The sequence below is a fragment of the Nannospalax galili genome, unplaced genomic scaffold (genome assembly GCF_000622305.1).
Source record: "Nannospalax galili isolate Female #2095 unplaced genomic scaffold, S.galili_v1.0 scaffold854, whole genome shotgun sequence".
Taxonomy (NCBI): domain Eukaryota; kingdom Metazoa; phylum Chordata; class Mammalia; order Rodentia; family Spalacidae; genus Nannospalax; species Nannospalax galili.
This window is the reverse complement of record NW_008334957.1, coordinates 1,325,337-1,343,040: the sequence shown is the minus strand read 5'-3', so window position 1 is coordinate 1,343,040 and position 17,704 is coordinate 1,325,337. Positions and strand designations below refer to the sequence as shown.

At 37.8% G+C, this 17,704-nt stretch overlaps 1 protein-coding gene across 1 annotated transcript in view; it reads left to right on the top strand.

The window, feature by feature from the left end:
* The window catches only part of Gucy1a2 (guanylate cyclase 1 soluble subunit alpha 2), a 369,084-nt gene that overhangs the window by 218,115 nt on the left and 133,265 nt on the right, over positions 1-17,704 (top strand). Inside the window, exon 5 of the mRNA XM_008829700.1 lies at positions 15,619-16,104. Within this exon, the coding sequence (XP_008827922.1) occupies positions 15,619-16,104 (486 nt within the window). The remainder of the gene's footprint in view (positions 1-15,618; positions 16,105-17,704) is intronic.

Genomic DNA, 17,704 nt, shown 5'->3' with positions numbered 1-17,704 from the left:
CTGTTTATCTCCTGTTCTAATGGGTAGATACCAGGATTGATTTATTTTTATTTTATGTTTTGTTGTTGTTGTTGTTGTTGCTCTTCTTCTTCTTCTTCTTCTTCTTCTTCTTCTTCTTCTTCTTCTTCTTCTTCTTCTTCTTTTCTTCTTCTCCTCTTCCCCCTCCTCTTCCTCCCCCTCCTCTTCCTCCTCCTCCTCCTTCTCAGGAAGTCACTATGTGGACCAGGCTGGCCTTGATCTCACAGAGATCCACCTGCCTCTGCCTTCGAAGGTCTGGGATTAAAGTTGTGTGCCACCACGCTTACTCTTATTTTTTTCTTATTTTTATTTGAGACAGGGTCTCATGTAATCTAGGCTGATCTGGAACTCACTGCATAGTTGAGGTTGACCTTATGCTTCTATATTATGAGTGCTAGAAAACTTAAAAAAAAATTGAGTTTAAAATATAGATATAATTTTTGGTTTTTCAAAAACTGTTAATGCTGCTCACTCAAATGGCCAAAACACTATCTTTATTAACATTAAATTAAGCAGTCACCCCTATTTACCTACTAACCCTGATTTGCAGGAATACTTGGAAATAAGGATTAGAAAAGAACTACTTTAACATAAACGCACATACATATATAAGCATAATAAGTGAAGGGTAGCCTTTATTCAGGCTTTGCAGTATATTCTTATGTTAAAATGGCTGGGTTGGAATGGTCAGTAAGGTTTCATTTTCTGCTTCTCTGATGATGCCCTGTTCATCTCTATGTAGCAATGTTTCAGTGCTTTGTCCATTCTCATTCTGTAATGTTTCCTTGAAGAGACTGGACAGTTTCCTATCTTTTCAGAATACTTAATGAAATTTTTATTGTATTGTTATATGTAATTGAGATATAATTTTAGAAGTCAGATAAATAGAACTAGAACGCAAAGTCTACAGCCACATCACCCTGAACACAATGTCTTCTGATCTGGGAAGCTAAGCAGGGTCAGGCCCGGTTTAGTACATGAATGGGAGAGACAGATCCCAAATCCCCGGGAAGTGTTGGTAGATGTGGGGTGACAAAAGCACCTGAGGTGCAGCATTCTTGTAGGTAGTAAAACAAGGAAGAGTCTCACTCTGTGCCTTCATTTAAAAAGAGAAACATTATTACTGAGTTTTTGTGCATTTCATATAATAGATCTTACACAAATTTAGGTTCTCTCTCCCATCAGCACCTCCCCAAATCCCCCATATCGAATTCCATAATTCTGTCGTATATGTCAAGTATTTGTACTCAGATGTCCCTATGTGCAAGGTCATCCAGTGGATTCTAGTCAGCCCATCAAAATTCTCACACAAAAACAAGCTCTCTCTCTCTCTCTCTCTCTCTCTCTCTCTCTCTCTCTCTCTCTCTCTCTCTCTCTCCCAGAAGTAATCAGTTCTTTGGCTAGGGTTGGGGCCTGCTGCCCATTTCCCTCATTCTATACTGGCATTTTGTCTGATTGAGTCCACATGGGTCTCTTTGGCTAGGGTTGGGGCCTGCTGCCCATTTCCCTCATTCTATACTGGCATCTGGCATTTTGTCTGATTGAGTCCACATGGGTCTGTGCATGTTGTCACCATAGTTGCAGAGTTCATATGAGCAAGTTCTCAGTGGCCTAAAAGCTTCTGTTTCTGTACGTTCATGCATTAACCCTGGTTCTTACAATATTTCTGCCCCCTCTTCCATAATGGTCCCTGAACCATTGGTGGATGAGGTTTAATATAGGAGTCACACACTCTGCGGTCTTTTGTTTTCTAAAACTTAGCCTACTGTGGCCTTCGGTATACATCACACTCTGTTGTATGAGGAAGCATTCCTGGCGAGAGTTGAGGGATGTGTTAGGATTCCCTCTACTCCTGTTCCCCTATATTCCATGAGCCTTAGGTGTAGAAGTTCTACTGTAGATATGTCACTTAGGGATGGGCATCTCTCAGATGTATATTCTGTGTGTGACCAGTTGTGGCACTCTGTAACAGCCTCCATCTGTTGCAAAAAGAAGCTTCTTTGATGAGTGGTGCATTTTAAAAAAAGATTTATTTTTTATTATATTTCTCTGTGTGTCTGTGCACATGATTGCAGGAGTCCATGGTGTCTAGAGGTATGTGTTGGATTTTCTGGTGCTGGAGTTACAAGCACTTGTGAGCCACCTGATGTGGGAATCGAACTCAGGTCCTGTGCCAGAGCAATGCATACTCTTACCCACTGAACCATCTTTCCAGCTCCTTAGTTTCTGTCTTCCAATTTGTGTGATTTACAAACGGTGTGAATGTGCTGAAATAAAATCTGCACCCTTTGGGAGGAGGGGGAGGCAGTCTGTGAATGTAAGGTATTAAAAACTGCAAATCAACTTGATATTTCCCTCACAGCATAGACGTTAATACTTATTAAATGAAAATGAATAAAGAATGTGAAAGCAAAGCATAATCATTTCACTTTTGGAAAATTTGTGCGGTAGAAGGACCAAGACATGTATTGATGTTCCCTCAGCAATAAAGCACAAACCTATTTCTTTTAAGTATCACATGGATCTTGCTATCATTTAGTCACATCCACTCATGAATCTTTAACTCATCTGCGGTTAAGTAGTTCCCTGTGTATCTATCAAAAATCTATCAAAAAATCTAACAAACATTGAACTCATTCTTAGAGTAAGTTTCTGAGATTTAAAGAATAAAAATAATCTAAATATAAACACGTGAGAAAATAAACATAAAAATATGAACTAGCTGAAAGATTAGGGTTATGGTTTGGTTTTCTTCACAAAGTTCATCAGTAATAACGTGAATTTTATCTCATTTCCACAAAGGCAAAATTTCAGTACATTGAATAAATAGCAACTTAATTAGTCTCGTGTTCATATCCCCTAAAGCGCGTGCATGCTATTGTTCACTTTAGTATAAAAGGGGAAAATGTTCCATTTTAGTTGCTTCACAGCATATTACTGGCAAGTTGTAGATATTAAAACAATATAAAACCACATGAGCAAATGCACTTGTATAGAATGACATTGGAAAAAGTCAATAGCCCTATAAAGAAGAAAGTTTTTCCTTTTAAATATCTACTTTCTGGGACAATTTCATTTTGAAACCCAAAATACAAACACTCAATTGAATGCCTAAAAGTAAATAAATACAAAGCAAAACAAATACTTTCCTGTATTATTTTACTTCCACTATTTTCCCATCTAATGTCGATCAACGTCTCTTAGTGCTCCAACAATCAGGTAATGGAAGCCAACCTTTTATTTTACTCTCAGTGTTTATTAGTTCGACATTTTGGCACCTTAAGTATAGGTAAGATCATGAGGTGTTTAGTGTTTGTCTTTGTATGCCTGAAATGTTTCACTTAAAATGTCCCCTAATTCATATTGGTCGTGAATGACAGAAGGCTGAATGCTATTCCACTGAGCTTACATGGTACATTCAGTTACGTACAACACACCACATATATAGATTCATCTGTTCATAGACATTATGTGGTTCTGTATCTTCACTTTTGTGAATTACAATATCATGAGTGTGAAGGTGCAGGTGTCTCCCAACACACTGATTTCATTTCCTTTGTATGTATACCCACTTCTGATATTTCTGGCTCATACAGAAGTTCTAATTTTAATTTTTATGCTATGGCTGTACTAATTTCTGTGCTCTCCAACAGTGTGTAAGTTTTATCTTTGCTGGGCATCCTCATCAACATCTGTTGTCTTTAGTTTTTCTGATAATAGGCACTCTAACAGGTTTGAAGTGATATCTCATTGTGGTTTCAATTTGCATTTCCTTGATGATTGTCTATGTGGATACTGAGCATTATTTCACAGTTATTCATGCACTAAAGATACACTGTGAGGTGATTTCATTGTTGTGTGCATATCATAGACTGTGTTTATACAAATTATAATGGGATGGGGCTGGAGAGATGGCCCAGCAGTTAAGAACACTGATTGTTCTTGCAGAAGACCTGGGTTTGAATCCCAGCACCCACATGGCAGCTAACAACCATCTGTAACTCCAGTTCCAGGGGATCCGACAGCCTCTTCTGTCCTCCATGGGTATTGCATGACACAGGTGCACTTACCTACATGCAGACATAACATTCCTACACATAAAATAAAAATAATAAATAAAATATTAAAAAAATAAAAAATAAAGAAAAACAAATTATAATGGGAATGCCATCTCCAAGCGACACATCTTTATGAGAGCACTGCCGTGTATGTGGTCCACTGCTAAATGGAAAGTAACTGTAAGATGCATGGCTACACCTCTTGGCCGTTTTAATGCTTTCTTTTGAAAAATGCTTATTTAGGACTTTTGTCCATTTCCATTTTTATTGCGGTTTACGTATATGTTTAAGACCACCATCAAATGTCTGATTTGCAGGCATTTTCTCCTCCTTAGGTTTTCCTTCCATTTTGTTGATTTTTTGTTTGTTGTAATGAAGCTTTTTAGTTTGATAGGATTCCATTTGTCTACTTTTGATGTTGTTGCTTATACTTTGGCAATTACATTTAAAAACAAAACAACAAAAACCCATCATTGCCCAAACCAATGCGAAGGAAGGTGTCCCCTATGTGCTCTGTCAGCAGTTCACACTCTCCCATCCTATGATTAAATCTAAACCACGCTAAACAGAATTTTACATTGTGTAAAATAAAGATCTAATTGAATTCTTCTATATGTGCACTATCCAATTTTCCTGAAGTTTGATTGTAGAACTGCGAAATTCCTTCCCAACTTCTATTCATTTTCTATGGTCTACTTGAGAACATACCATATATGAGTTACAGCTTTGTAATACTTAAAAATTTTTTATTTATTATTTTTATTTTATTTGTATGCACATATTGCCTGCATGTAGGCAAGTGCACCTGTGTCATGAAATGCCCATGGAGAACAGAAGAGGCTGTCGGATCCCCTGTGACTGGAGTTACAGACAGTTGTTAGCTGCCATGTGGGTTCTGGGGTTCAAACCCAGGTCTTCTGCAAGAACAACCAGTGTTCGTAACTGCTGAGCCATCTCTCTAGCCCCCAGCTTTGTAGTACTTTTTTAAAAATTCAGACTGTGTGATGCCTCCAGCTCTGTTCTTTGTTCAAGATGGTTATTAGGAGCCTTCTTTGGTTCTATATTAATTTTACAGTTCCCTGTTTTAAATTTCTGTGGTAATGACTTAGAATTAAAAAAATATTTTTATGGGTGAGGGAGAGTACGACTTACATACAATCAGTAGATGGGCTGATTAGACTCTAGTGGACAAATTTACACTGAAGGACATTTGTGTACAAATGCCTGAATGAATAGGACTTAACATGTATGGCAGAATACAAGAGTTTCAGTGAGGCATGGGGAAAGCATGGATGTGGGTGGGTTCTACATTTGATTAAGAACCATTGTATGAATTTATGAAAGCTTAATAAAAATACTAAAAAATATTTTATTGAGTTTTTGTGCCTTTCATATAATGTATTTTAATCAAATTAAGACCCTCCTCCCCATCCACACCCCATACCCTCCCACCAGATTTTGTGCATTCTGTCATATATTTTAAGTCCTATCAGGTCGAGCATTTGTACCAAGAGGTCCCCCTGTGCAAATTCCCAGTGACTGAAAGCCTCTAGTGCAATGAAGTAAGAATTTTATATTCTATTTGTTGTTTTAATATTCTAATTATCGTATATGTACATATGTTTATGCATTTGTGGCTGCATTTACACATTTGTGCTGGTGGGTATGGTGGCCAGGGGACAAATGCAAGTGTCCTTCAGGCATAGTCTTTTTTAAAAAAGAATTGTTGGGGGGAGGGTGCTGGAGAGATGGCTCAGTGGTTAAGAGCACTGACTGTTCTCAGGAGGACTGAATTTGGCTCGCAGCACCCACGTGGCAGCTAACAACCATCTGTAATTCCAGTTCCAGGGGATTCGATGCCCTCTCTTATCTCTGTGGGTATTGCATGACATGGGTGCATTTACACACATGCAGGCAATACACTCATACACATAAAATAACAATAAATAAGTAAAAATTTTAATATTTTATTTATTAGTTTTATTACATGTGTATGAATGTTTTGCCTGTATGTGTGTAAGTGCACCATGTGCATAATGCCTGGAGAGGTCAGAAGAGGGCCTCCAACCGCTGAGCCAACTCTACAGCACCCTCCTACAACATGTTTTTTGTGAGGGAGGGTCTCTTACTTGCCGGGAACTAATGAAGTTAGTTAAGCTGGTGGGCCAGCAAGCTCCAGGGTTCTGCCTGTCTCCAGCTCCCCAGCACTGGGGTTACAAGTCCATGCCACTGTGTCTAGCTCTGTATGTGTGGGGAGCAAACAGAGGTTCCAGTGCTAGTAGGGGCAGCACTGTACTGACTGGGCTGTTTCCCAGCCCCTCCCGAAGGAATTTATGTTACTGACATGTAAATTACTTTTTTAATTTAAGCGGTTTAGTCATAAACTTTTCTCTTAGCAGTGTGTTTGCTACAAAATGTTTAACATGTACATTTTTTTCTTCACTCCAATTTGACAATTAATTACATAAAAAGATACTGTAAATATTCACCTTGATAGAGATTTTTCTGTTGTTTCTCAGTTGTGGAAGTTTAATATAATTTTTGTTAATTCTTTGGGAAGTTTACATGCAAACAATACATTTTGATCATATTCACCCTTCACTTCCTCCACTAACTCCTCCCAGATGCACCACCCAGCCCTCTCTCAACTTCACATACCCTTCTCTACAATGTTCCCTGAGCCTTGGAGGACAGAGTGTGAGATAGATATCCAACTTATGGCTGAACATTCTGATGGTACTCTCTGCATTGTGAACAGTTCTTGTTGTCTGCATTAACCACCACCCATTGCAAAAAGAAACTCCCTTGATGCATTCTGAGAGCTGCAGTTAAATATAGTCGTAAAGATATAAATTTATGTCAGATGTGGTGGCACCCTCCTCTAATCCCAGCACTTGGGCTGCAGTGGCAGGTGGATCTCTGAATTCCAGGCTAACCTGATCTACATAGGGAGTTCCCAGGCTGGCCAGGGCTATGCAGTTTTATACTACATCAATTTAGGAAAATGATAGCACTAGGTTCTCTCCTAGGGCCTAGGACCCAGTCGTGGCTTCTTAGCCAGATTTATAATTTCAGACATATGTTTCCTTATGTGAAATGGGGCTTAAATCCAATAAGAAAACAGCTGGTTATCCCCATATCATCCTTGCCACCACTGCATATCTTGCCAGGGTGGTGGTTATTGTAGCTCACAGAGTTCACAGCTGGGTAAGACTTGATGACATTTTCCTCCAGCAGACTGCATGGCTCCTTCTGGTACTCTGAAAGCTAGACAGCAGGGAGAAAGCTCCCAGTCAGAGCCCACTTGATCCTGTGAGATAGAGATGTCTTCAGCAATAGGGACTTGCTATCAAATCTGGTGGAGAGTCAAGAGCAACAGCAATAGCCTGCATTGTTTTGGGGGGTCTCTGGGACACCTCTGATCAACAACTTGAGGGGAGGTATCCCACACCTGGGACTGGGATTTTTGTTTGACAACTTACAGCTTCTGAGAGAAGCATTACACCCTGTGTAGGGTAACTCCAACTAGACTCTTGTGTGAATATAGTTTATAAAATAGCAGGTTTCTATCTGGCTTTTTCAAACATCTTTGTTTCTGATTGTTGGAATACATATTCTGTGGTATTTTAATTTTTAATTTGTAACTCAGGATATGATCTATCTTATACATACTTTGTAAACATCTCAAAAAAAAAAAAGATGTATTCCACATTTTAGAGTAGAAAGCCCATATATGAAAATTAGATCTAATCTGTTAATTTTGCCATTCCAAACTGTATTTATTTCCCATGAGTCATGTACCACATTATCTCAGACTTTCTCTTGGGGGTAATTAACTCTTTTTGTGTTCTAGCTTCCTGTCACTATTAGCATGCCTTCATGTTTCTTAGTTTATGATAACATTACTCCCATTTTTATCTCTGGTTCCCATGGCCTCCTGTGTGGGTGTATGTAATTTTCTTTTACCTGTGTCTTGTATGTACACTTAGGATGGAGCCCATGATGCTTTCTTTGAATAAGTTGCCATATTTGATATAGAAAATTTACAAAGAGACTCGAATGGGTTTTCGCTACTTCTGTTTTTCATCTTCTTTTACTTCATACGTTTAGATTCCTTCTCTCATAATTTCCTTTCAACACATTCACTCCTTTTGATCATTCTTTAACAATAGATCTATTATGATAAATACTTTTAGTTTTCCTTTGTCTGTTACTATATTTATGTCATCTCTATTATTGATGACTGACTTCCTCAGATATATAATTCACAGTTGATAAGAGATTTTTCTTTCAGTATTTGGACAAGAAAAAGCTACTTTCTTCTGGGCTCCATAATTTCAGATGAGAAATTAGCTGCAATTTAAGTTGTTGTTGCCTGTAACTAATGGTTCATTTATCCCTGGCTAATTTCAAGATATTTTCTTCGTATTCAGTTTTCCAAAAGCTCAATTATGTTGAGTCTTGGAATAGCTGTTTTTGATTTTTAACGTATTTGAGATCCGTTTAGCATGCTGAATCTTGTGTTTAGGCCTTTCATCAAATTTTTGACACTGTAGCCATTATTTTACCAAATGCTCTTTTGACCTGATTCTCTCCTTCCTCTCAGACTCCCATGATGTAAGTGTGAGATTTTGTTTTGTATTCTGCAGGTCCCAAGAACCTTTTTTTTTACATCTGTTTTCTCTCAGTTATTCAGATTAAATACATTCCTCTGCCATCTGTACTTTATTTTTAAGTCCATCCAGGGAGTCTCCTATTTTTATTGCTACATTTTCCAGCACTATAATTTCTTTCGGGGGGGGGTTCATTTTAAAGCCTTTTTTTAAAAAACTATTGAATTTTTGTGTATGTATATAGAATACCTTATTCATCTTTATACCTGCTTCCCCATTTATCCCCTCCCATAACCCTCCACTGAAATTCATACATTCTGTCATTTGCGTTAAGGCCTATTTTGTCGTTAGTGTCCCCAGATGTCCTTCAGTACAAGTTCATCCACTGGGGTCTAGTCAGCCTATCTAGAGTCCCTCCCTTTAAGAAGATCAGCTCTTCCTCAGTTAGCAGTAATCAGCTGCCAATAATTATTTGACTAACATTGGGGCCTGTTGCCCATTTCCACAGTTCTGTGCCGAGTTTTGTCTGCTTGAGTGTGCAGGGTCTCATGCATGCTGACAACATTGCTATAGGTTCATATGAGCGTGGTCCCAGGAGCCTATAGGGCTATATTTCCATATGGTCATGCACCTCCTCCCTGGTTCTTATAGTTTTTCCATCCCCTCTTCTGCAATGGTCTCTGAGCCCTGGATAGGTAGAATTTAACACAGGAGTCCTGTCCAAGAACCCACACTCTGCAGGCTCTTATTCTCTGTGCTTTGACCATTTGTGACCTTTTGTGTTCCTGGTCCTCTGTTGCATGATGGTGCTTCATTGAACAGAAGTGAAAAATGCATTAGTGTTCTTTTTACCCCTTGTTCTATATTCCATGAGCCTTAGGCATAACGGTTGCATTTTAGATGTTCCACTTAAGCTTGGGCAATTCATAGACAGTCTCTGTGTATGACCAGTTGTGGAACTCTGTCTGTAAATATAAGGATCCATGTTTTGCACATAGTAGGAAGTTGTATTTGTCTAGGGATGTGACAGCCTTAGGGATTTCTCTATGACCTCTCCAGCCATATGTATTTGGCTATATTTACCATACCATACATGTGTTTCCTCTTATTGAGTGGACTTTAGGATCCAGTTAGGTAGCTGTTGATTGCCCCCAAGGTAAAAAAGTACCACTGCTGCACCAATGTCATTTGCTGTCCCAGTCATTGATATGGTTATTAGATCTTAAAAGTTGGGGTTGGATCATCGGTTGATGTTTTCCCTTAGCAGCTTGCATAGTGCTTTCCAAGCTATGAGAGCTAGCCTTCAGTGGAGGTGGCTTCCAGGTTATTTCCAACTCCATTGCTCCAAATCCTGTGTTTAAAGTATGTCCTATCTTCAGCAATAGGGTCTTACCTTCAAGTTCTGGGAGGTAATCAGGAGCTGTGTAATTTTGGGAGTCTTTTGGACTACATGGCCAACAACCCAAAGGAAGGTTTCTCCTGTTTGGCACGGTTTCCTGTTCTATTGCTGTGGTGGTTTGAATGAAAATGTCCCCCATAGGCTCCAAGTATTTGGACATTTTTGTCCTCAGTTGGTGATGCTGTTTTGGGAGGTATTAGAGGGTGTGGCTATCCTGGAGGAAGCACGTCACTTCGGGTGGATTTAGAGAGTTCTTAAGCCTTGCCAGATCTTCAGTTGCTCTCTTGTTTCCTATGCCTGCTGGAAGATGTAGAGCTTAGCTTCTGCTCGTCCTCCAGCCACTTCTGCCACCATGCCCCCCTGCCGTGATGGGACTGTAAGTCCCCTGGAACTGTAAGCTCAAATAAACTCTTCCTTCTATAAGTTGCTTTGGTCAGTGTTTCTATCACAGCAACAGAAAGGTAACTAATACAGTTGCCTTCAGCTGTACACATGGACTCATGTAGTGATATTGTATGTGTAATTTGTCAGTAGGTTTTGAGACTAATATGATTCCCTGTGTCTTTTTTTTATATACTAGCTAGGCATTATTTATCTTTCCTTTCTCTCTCCCTATCTAACTTTCCCTCCATGCCATCCCCATTTAAATAAAGTATCTCCATTTTCCCCATTTCTCCCTTGATAATACCTGTCTCCTATGGTCCCACCTTCTCTTGAGCTCCTTTTTCTCCTTTAGCCCGTAGTTCCTTGCATAACCCACGCTCCTCCCATCCCATTTAAACACCCCATTTTACCCATTTCTTGCTTAGTAACACCTGTCTCCTACTGTTCTTCTTGGATCTATAATTTCTATTTGGTTAAATTTGTGTCTTTTTTTTTAATTCCGAGATTCTTCGGGACTTCTTTAATCACTGCAACTTTCTTTAAAATTCTTGATAGGTAATTCCAACATCTGATTCATTTCAGTGTTGGCTTTAACTGATTGTCTTTTCTCATTCAGCTGTGATTTTCCTGGTCTTTATATTGATGATTGCTTTTCTATTATGTCCTGGATAGTTGGGTTGTTATGTTAGAAGACTCTAGATCCTATTTTAAAAACTGTAACAGGAAACGACTCACTGGTCCTGGCACACTTTTTTGAATTGTAGTTGCAATGATGGTACAACTTTGGGAATCTGTGTTGGGCTGTTTTCAGCTCACTGGCTAATTTCATGTATCTCTGTTCCCACTTCTCCTTGGTCGTGGAGCTTGATAATACAGAGCATTTTTCACCAGGTCAGTACTTGTCTTCATGTGGAGGAGCATTTTCAGTCTGTGTAAAGGGTGTTTCTGGCTCAGTACTTCTTGTGTCAGGCTGGGGTTTTAGTCATGCAGTGTTTGTGGTAGCGAGGATTTTGGGAAATGGAAAAGCTTTAAGGCTATGAGAATAGAAGCTTCTTGTCCTGGACACTTAATGTTTTCCAACTGTTTTGTTTTGTTTGTTTGTTTGTTTGTTTGTTTTCAACACAGGTTGTTTTTCATGTCATTATTACTCTGTGAGAACAAAACCCAATCTGGAATCTCCTTCAATTCTTCAAGAGCCAGGGACATATAACTGAGCTTTAATAAATTATATCTCAGAGATCTGAAAGACCAGAAGACACATCTAGAAGTGACTTTTTTGTAAGACAGGGTCTCCCTATAGCCCCAGCTGACATGGAACTGATGATGTGGACAAGAATGGCCTCAATATCACAAAGGTCCACTGGCCTTTGCTTCCCAAGTGCTGGTTTTAAAAGCATGTGACTTAATTTAACTAGGTAGGCATGCAAATATCTACTCCTCTTTTCAATTACCTGTTGAGAACAGGTCTTTAAAAATTCTTTATTATCATATTGATATATATTTAATATTGTAATTATTTCCTTTTCTTTTCCCCTACCATCAAGACTCCTCACTACTTGGTGCAGTACATAGTCCGAAACAGGTATTCGACGGATTCATTAACTACAGACTGACACCATCCCCGTTAGCATTGCTACCATCGTCTTCTCTGTTTAAAGATAAGGTTTTGAAAGGATGAATAACTGAATGTAAGCCAGTTTGCACATTTAGTTGATGGAGAGCTAGAATTCAAATCCAAGTCTTATTCCTTTCAAGCCTTCATTCATAAACAATTAACACTGACTTACCTAGCTATCTGATGAGACTTGAAGCTTCTCAAGGGTATGAATTATTCTATGTTCAGATTTTATAAAACATGAACTATGCCATATACAATTATATGGCATAGACATTTTCAAATTACTGATTAGAGGGATATTTTTTAAATGTTATATATATATATATGTGCTATGTATATACATGAATGTAAGTGCACTTGGGTTGTATTATGCACATGGAGGTCAAAAGAGGGAGTTGGAGTCCCTGGAACTGAAGTTAAGGACTATTGTTAGCTGCCATGCAGGTGCTGGGAATGGAACCCCGGTCCTTTGCAAGAGCAACCAGTACTCTTAACTACTGAGCCCTCTCTCTATCACCTACAGTGTAGCTATATGCTGTACAGAACAGCTACACATAAATAAAAAAGTAAAATAGGTAATGAAACAGAAACTGACTGCCAAGGGTTTTGAGTGTATGACTTTCAGCCTTTTATTTTAACCTAGTATCAAATAACAATCACTTTTTCATGCTTGCCAGTTTCTGAAATCTGAGATATTTTATAAAATTTTATATTTATTGTACCTTTTACACTATTTCATCAAAACTTGAAAATAATTTAGGATGTAATAAGACTTGAGAGAAGGTTGCATACTAAACACATTTCTACAATTGTGACTTCTCTGCATGAAAATATGGTAGAATAGTGGTTTTTGCTAAATGAACATATGCAGATACTAGCAGGTTTAGGAATATATAATTACAGGGAAACAAAAATAATTCAGAAATCATTTTTATTATTTTCCAATTAAAGTAATATGTTTATGATAGTGATATAAAAGTTTCAGTTGAATTTGATGACCAATTAAATAAGAAAAAAGTGATTTATAAAACCTTATTAAAAAGAGAAGTTCTGGGGCCTGGAGAGATGGCTCAGTGATTAAGAGCACTGACTGTTCTTGCAGAGGACCCGGGTTCAATTCCCAGCACCCACATGGTGACTACGAACCGTCCTTCACTCCAGTTCCAGGGGAATCTGAAGCTCTCTTCTGACCTCTGTGGCATTGCACGACATGGGTGCACTCACATACATGCAGGCAATACACTCATACACATAAAATAAAAATAATAAATAAAATTTTTAAAAAAGAAAGAAGTTATTTATTTGCTGAGGCTTCTTTTTCCTACATTGTATTTTCTGTAATACAGATAGTAAGTTTTTCCTCCCAGAGTCTGTGGAAGTATAGATTTCAAAAAGTAAAAAAGCAGCCACCTATAAATCAAGAACCTAGTTATGTTATTTCCTTTGGAGACATGGGTACAAACTGTTCAACTCAGCTTCTTTGTATGGTAAAGAAATGTATTTTATATTGTGTTGCATGTACACATATATACGTATATATTATGTATATATGTAATTTGTGTAAATACACACACTGGTTCCATTGTAGCTAGTTTATTTCTTTAAAATAAGGAGAAATCATAAAATACAGGGCAAAGGAAAAACTATGAATCGTGATAGAAAATATTGCAGTTGATACCTAAGAAGAAAGAAAGAGAAAACAGAAGAACCCAGTTGTCAGGAGTGATGGGCAGTCAAGTGCTGTGATGGGGAAGGAGAGAAAAGAGCAGAGGACAGAGGTGCAAGGTCGAAATGCAGGTCAAAAATTGAAGGGTAGAAAGAAAATAGTAGCCTGAGGAGATGAAGAAATGAGATGGTGGGAGGGAGGAGAGCGAGAGGGAGAGCGTCAGCATTCTCAGCTTATAATGACTATTCAGTGTTATTATTATCTCATCAAGGTTTTGATCTTATGTTAAATTTTAAGAAAAAAGTCTACAATTTTTAATCTGAGAACATAAATTATATGTATCTTCTTTAATATTTAACAGCACGAAAGCATATGACATAAACAATATCCTTTCTGCAAAAGGCATATCAGACTTATAGGAAACAGTCCAGGAATACTTTAGAGGGCAATTATTTCAAAGTGTGGCCTACAATCCTCTAAGAGCCCACCTGGCTAAGGGAACAGAAAATGGCTTATTCTCACTGATTTTTGTCCTATACAGATAGGATTCTCCAATATAGTGTGGGAACTTTGAAAAGGGAAATAGCTTACCTGTTTACCTTTATCACCCAGGGCAGTGTTAGTAAATTAAAAAAACATATTTAATGTGTGCTTCATTGAGTAAATGAGAACACTATGAATGAAAGGATGAAATCCTGAGCTATAACAGAGACTTTATAAGTGAGCATCAAGCACTTCCTTCCATACAATTATATCATGCAAGGGTTCCATTTTTTTCCTTCTATAAATAAGATCATTGTGAATCACGAATACTTTTGCCCCACATTTGTTTGTAGCCTACAGTTTCACAAGTCATTCTATGAAAAAATAAAGGACAGTCGTGTATCAAGCACATTCTGTGTGTGAATGGACAGGATGTGGAGTCACAGAGGCCTTCTCAATTGGCCAGCTCTTAGCCCCTCTGCTCCAGATAGTTACAGCTTTCATAGCAGTTCTGTGGAAGCAACTTGGTCTAACGCAAGCATCCCTCTCAGGGCAGCTGCATCCTAAGCATACAGTCCTCCCTCTGAGGTGTTCAGTAGGATTCCAAGTCAAGGCAGCATAATCCTATTTTCACTGTTTCTCATTAAATATTAGTTCTCCATGTTTCTCCCGTGGAAAGGCACAGAAAGGAATGGTAGATTTGAATGACTTGTCCCTAGACTCTAGCTCATTACTGACTTAGTTTAGTGTTCTGATCTAGGGGGATATGTTTTATGTACACGCTACATTCTGCTAATCCTGACTTAATGATACCTGATCTAAATTACTTTTAAGACTTACTAAATTGCCCACTAATTTAGTCAGTGTGATGACTGCTACTTTTTCCAAGTTCTGCAACTGGTTGAAAAATGACGTATACAAAGCCAAATAATTATTATGATTCATCTGAAGCTCCCAATTTTAATTTGTGAAAGGAGTGCTATTTTAATGAGAGTAAAATGTAGTTATTTTGACAGGTGAATTTACCTAATTCTATTATTATGAAACAGGCTGAAAAGTTTTGAGTTGGCTCATAAACCAATTCCATAATGTTCCTGGGAGTAATTCTATCTTGAATAACAAGGTTTTCCTGTTTCAGTTTTCATTGCTCTCACTTTGTGTTTCATCACTGTCTTTGGAAAGTGACTGAATGAGGCACAAAGCAATTGTTTCTCCTTTGAACCACGAAATTTATGCTGACTGTGAATAAGATAAAATTTTCTAGTATTAAGTCAGTTAGTCGGTATAGTTAAGAAAATATTTCTTCTTTTTAGTTACCAAATAATATTTTTTTGACCTGCTTGTGGAGAGGACTCATAAAAATTTTTTCATGTTCACAGGTGATGGAAATCAAAGGACAAATGATCCACGTCCCAGAATCAAACTCCATTTTGTTTCTGGGCTCCCCATGTGTTGACAAGTTGGATGAACTCATGGGACGAGGGCTGCATCTCTCAGACATCCCTATCCATGATGCTACTCGAGATGTTATTTTGGTTGGCGAACAAGCAAAGGCCCAAGATGGCTTGAAGAAGAGGATGGATAAATTAAAGGCCACTTTAGAAAGAACTCACCAGGCCCTGGAAGAAGAGAAGAAGAAGACAGTCGACCTTCTGTATTCCATTTTCCCTGGTGATGTAGCCCAGCAGTTGTGGCAAGGGCAGCAGGTGCAGGCCAGAAAGTTTGATGATGTAACCATGCTGTTTTCAGACATTGTGGGCTTCACAGCCATATGTGCCCAGTGCACTCCCATGCAAGTGATCAGCATGCTCAATGAGCTCTACACCAGATTCGACCACCAGTGTGGATTTTTGGACATTTACAAGGTAATAAAGTTGAGCTACTTATATATTGGTACTGTTTAATAGCAAATTCTCAATTTACAAGAGTACATTCTTTACTCAAACTTGATGGAACATGATCCATACCTCTTTGGAAATCTTAATACAGGATACAAGTTCTTATGCTTTCTGAGCAAACACTCATAATTTTATAAACTAATAGTGTTGACTTAGTTAACCGTGAACCATCATATTGCTTATGAAGAAAAAAAATTCTGTATAGTAGTCTTCTAAATTCATTGTTATTAACCAATTAAGCTACAATACTATACAAATTTGAATCACATTATTTTCTTTAGACAGTTAGACTCTAATATACACTAACAATATTATTTTGATGGATAAAAGGAAACAGCAAGTTATCTTAAAATATGGATTATATTATAAAATACTCACCAATCAGCATTTTTATAAAGTCAACTAGTGAGATCCATTCATTTCTAAAATAATATGGCTGCATATTCTGGCTCTTCCCAAGTGATACATAGTTCTTGGAATCAGCTTGATCTCAGCTTTGTAACAGAAAACCTTAAAAAATGGGCAACAATAACTGTTTTTGATTTGGCAAACTCCTTATTAGTTTCTTGCTACAATTGTAACCATGATTTGAGGACTTCAAACCTCTACCTGCTTAATGAAATACACATTTTACATGGATTGCACCATGTCAGAGTTCCTGGCTTTTTTTATATGTAAGGCATCAAAAGACATTTGGTTTAAAAGTAAACATGATTTTCAGTATTCCTCCTTACTAATTCATCTAGACTAGCTGCTTTGTTTCATAGTGTGAGAAGTATATTAAAAAAATTTGGAAAGAACTCATCTATTTCATTTTATAACCCAGAAGGTATTTTCATTAAGATGTGTGTCCTTGGAGGAAAGAGGCTCTTTATTCTCACCATACAGAATACACAGATAATATTCTGTCTTAAATTGGTAAACAGTGTGGAGGACGTACAAAAGATTTGCTTGTTTTATAAAATAAGCATTTTTAAGAAACACCTTAAACTTCTTTATAATTTATTACTACATAATTTTTGGTAGAGATAGCTCAAAGTCTGTTTCTAAGCTAGAGAGGCATCCCAAGCCTGTCTCTGTTATACACTGGCATTTTCAGAGAGAGAAGAAAGCTGCTTGAATTTGTGCTTTCCTTCCTCTAGACTTGGGTGTAACTGTATCAATATCTGCAGCTACCAATCCTGTTCTAAATCACCGACTTTCTAATCGCTTCTCCTGTCTTGCATTTTTCTATTTTAAGTTCATATCATTAAGTGAAAAAGATAGATAAATAAATTCATTTTTGAAAACACATGAGATTTCCTAGTTTAAAGCATCAGCTAGGCTCTGAATAAAGAAGAAATGTGATATCTTCTGAGGGTAACAAAACAATTTCAAAGCTCAAAATGTAATTGGATTTCACAGACACCCTGTTTTTCTTCCCTTGAGATAAGATAGGATACCTCAAAGGGAAAGAAAACCTGTGGAAATATCCTGTATGATCTTCAAATTTTCCTGTATGTTGTGAAACCATGAACACATTTATATAATCATAAGTAATTACCAGTATGTTTTAACTTGCAAAATG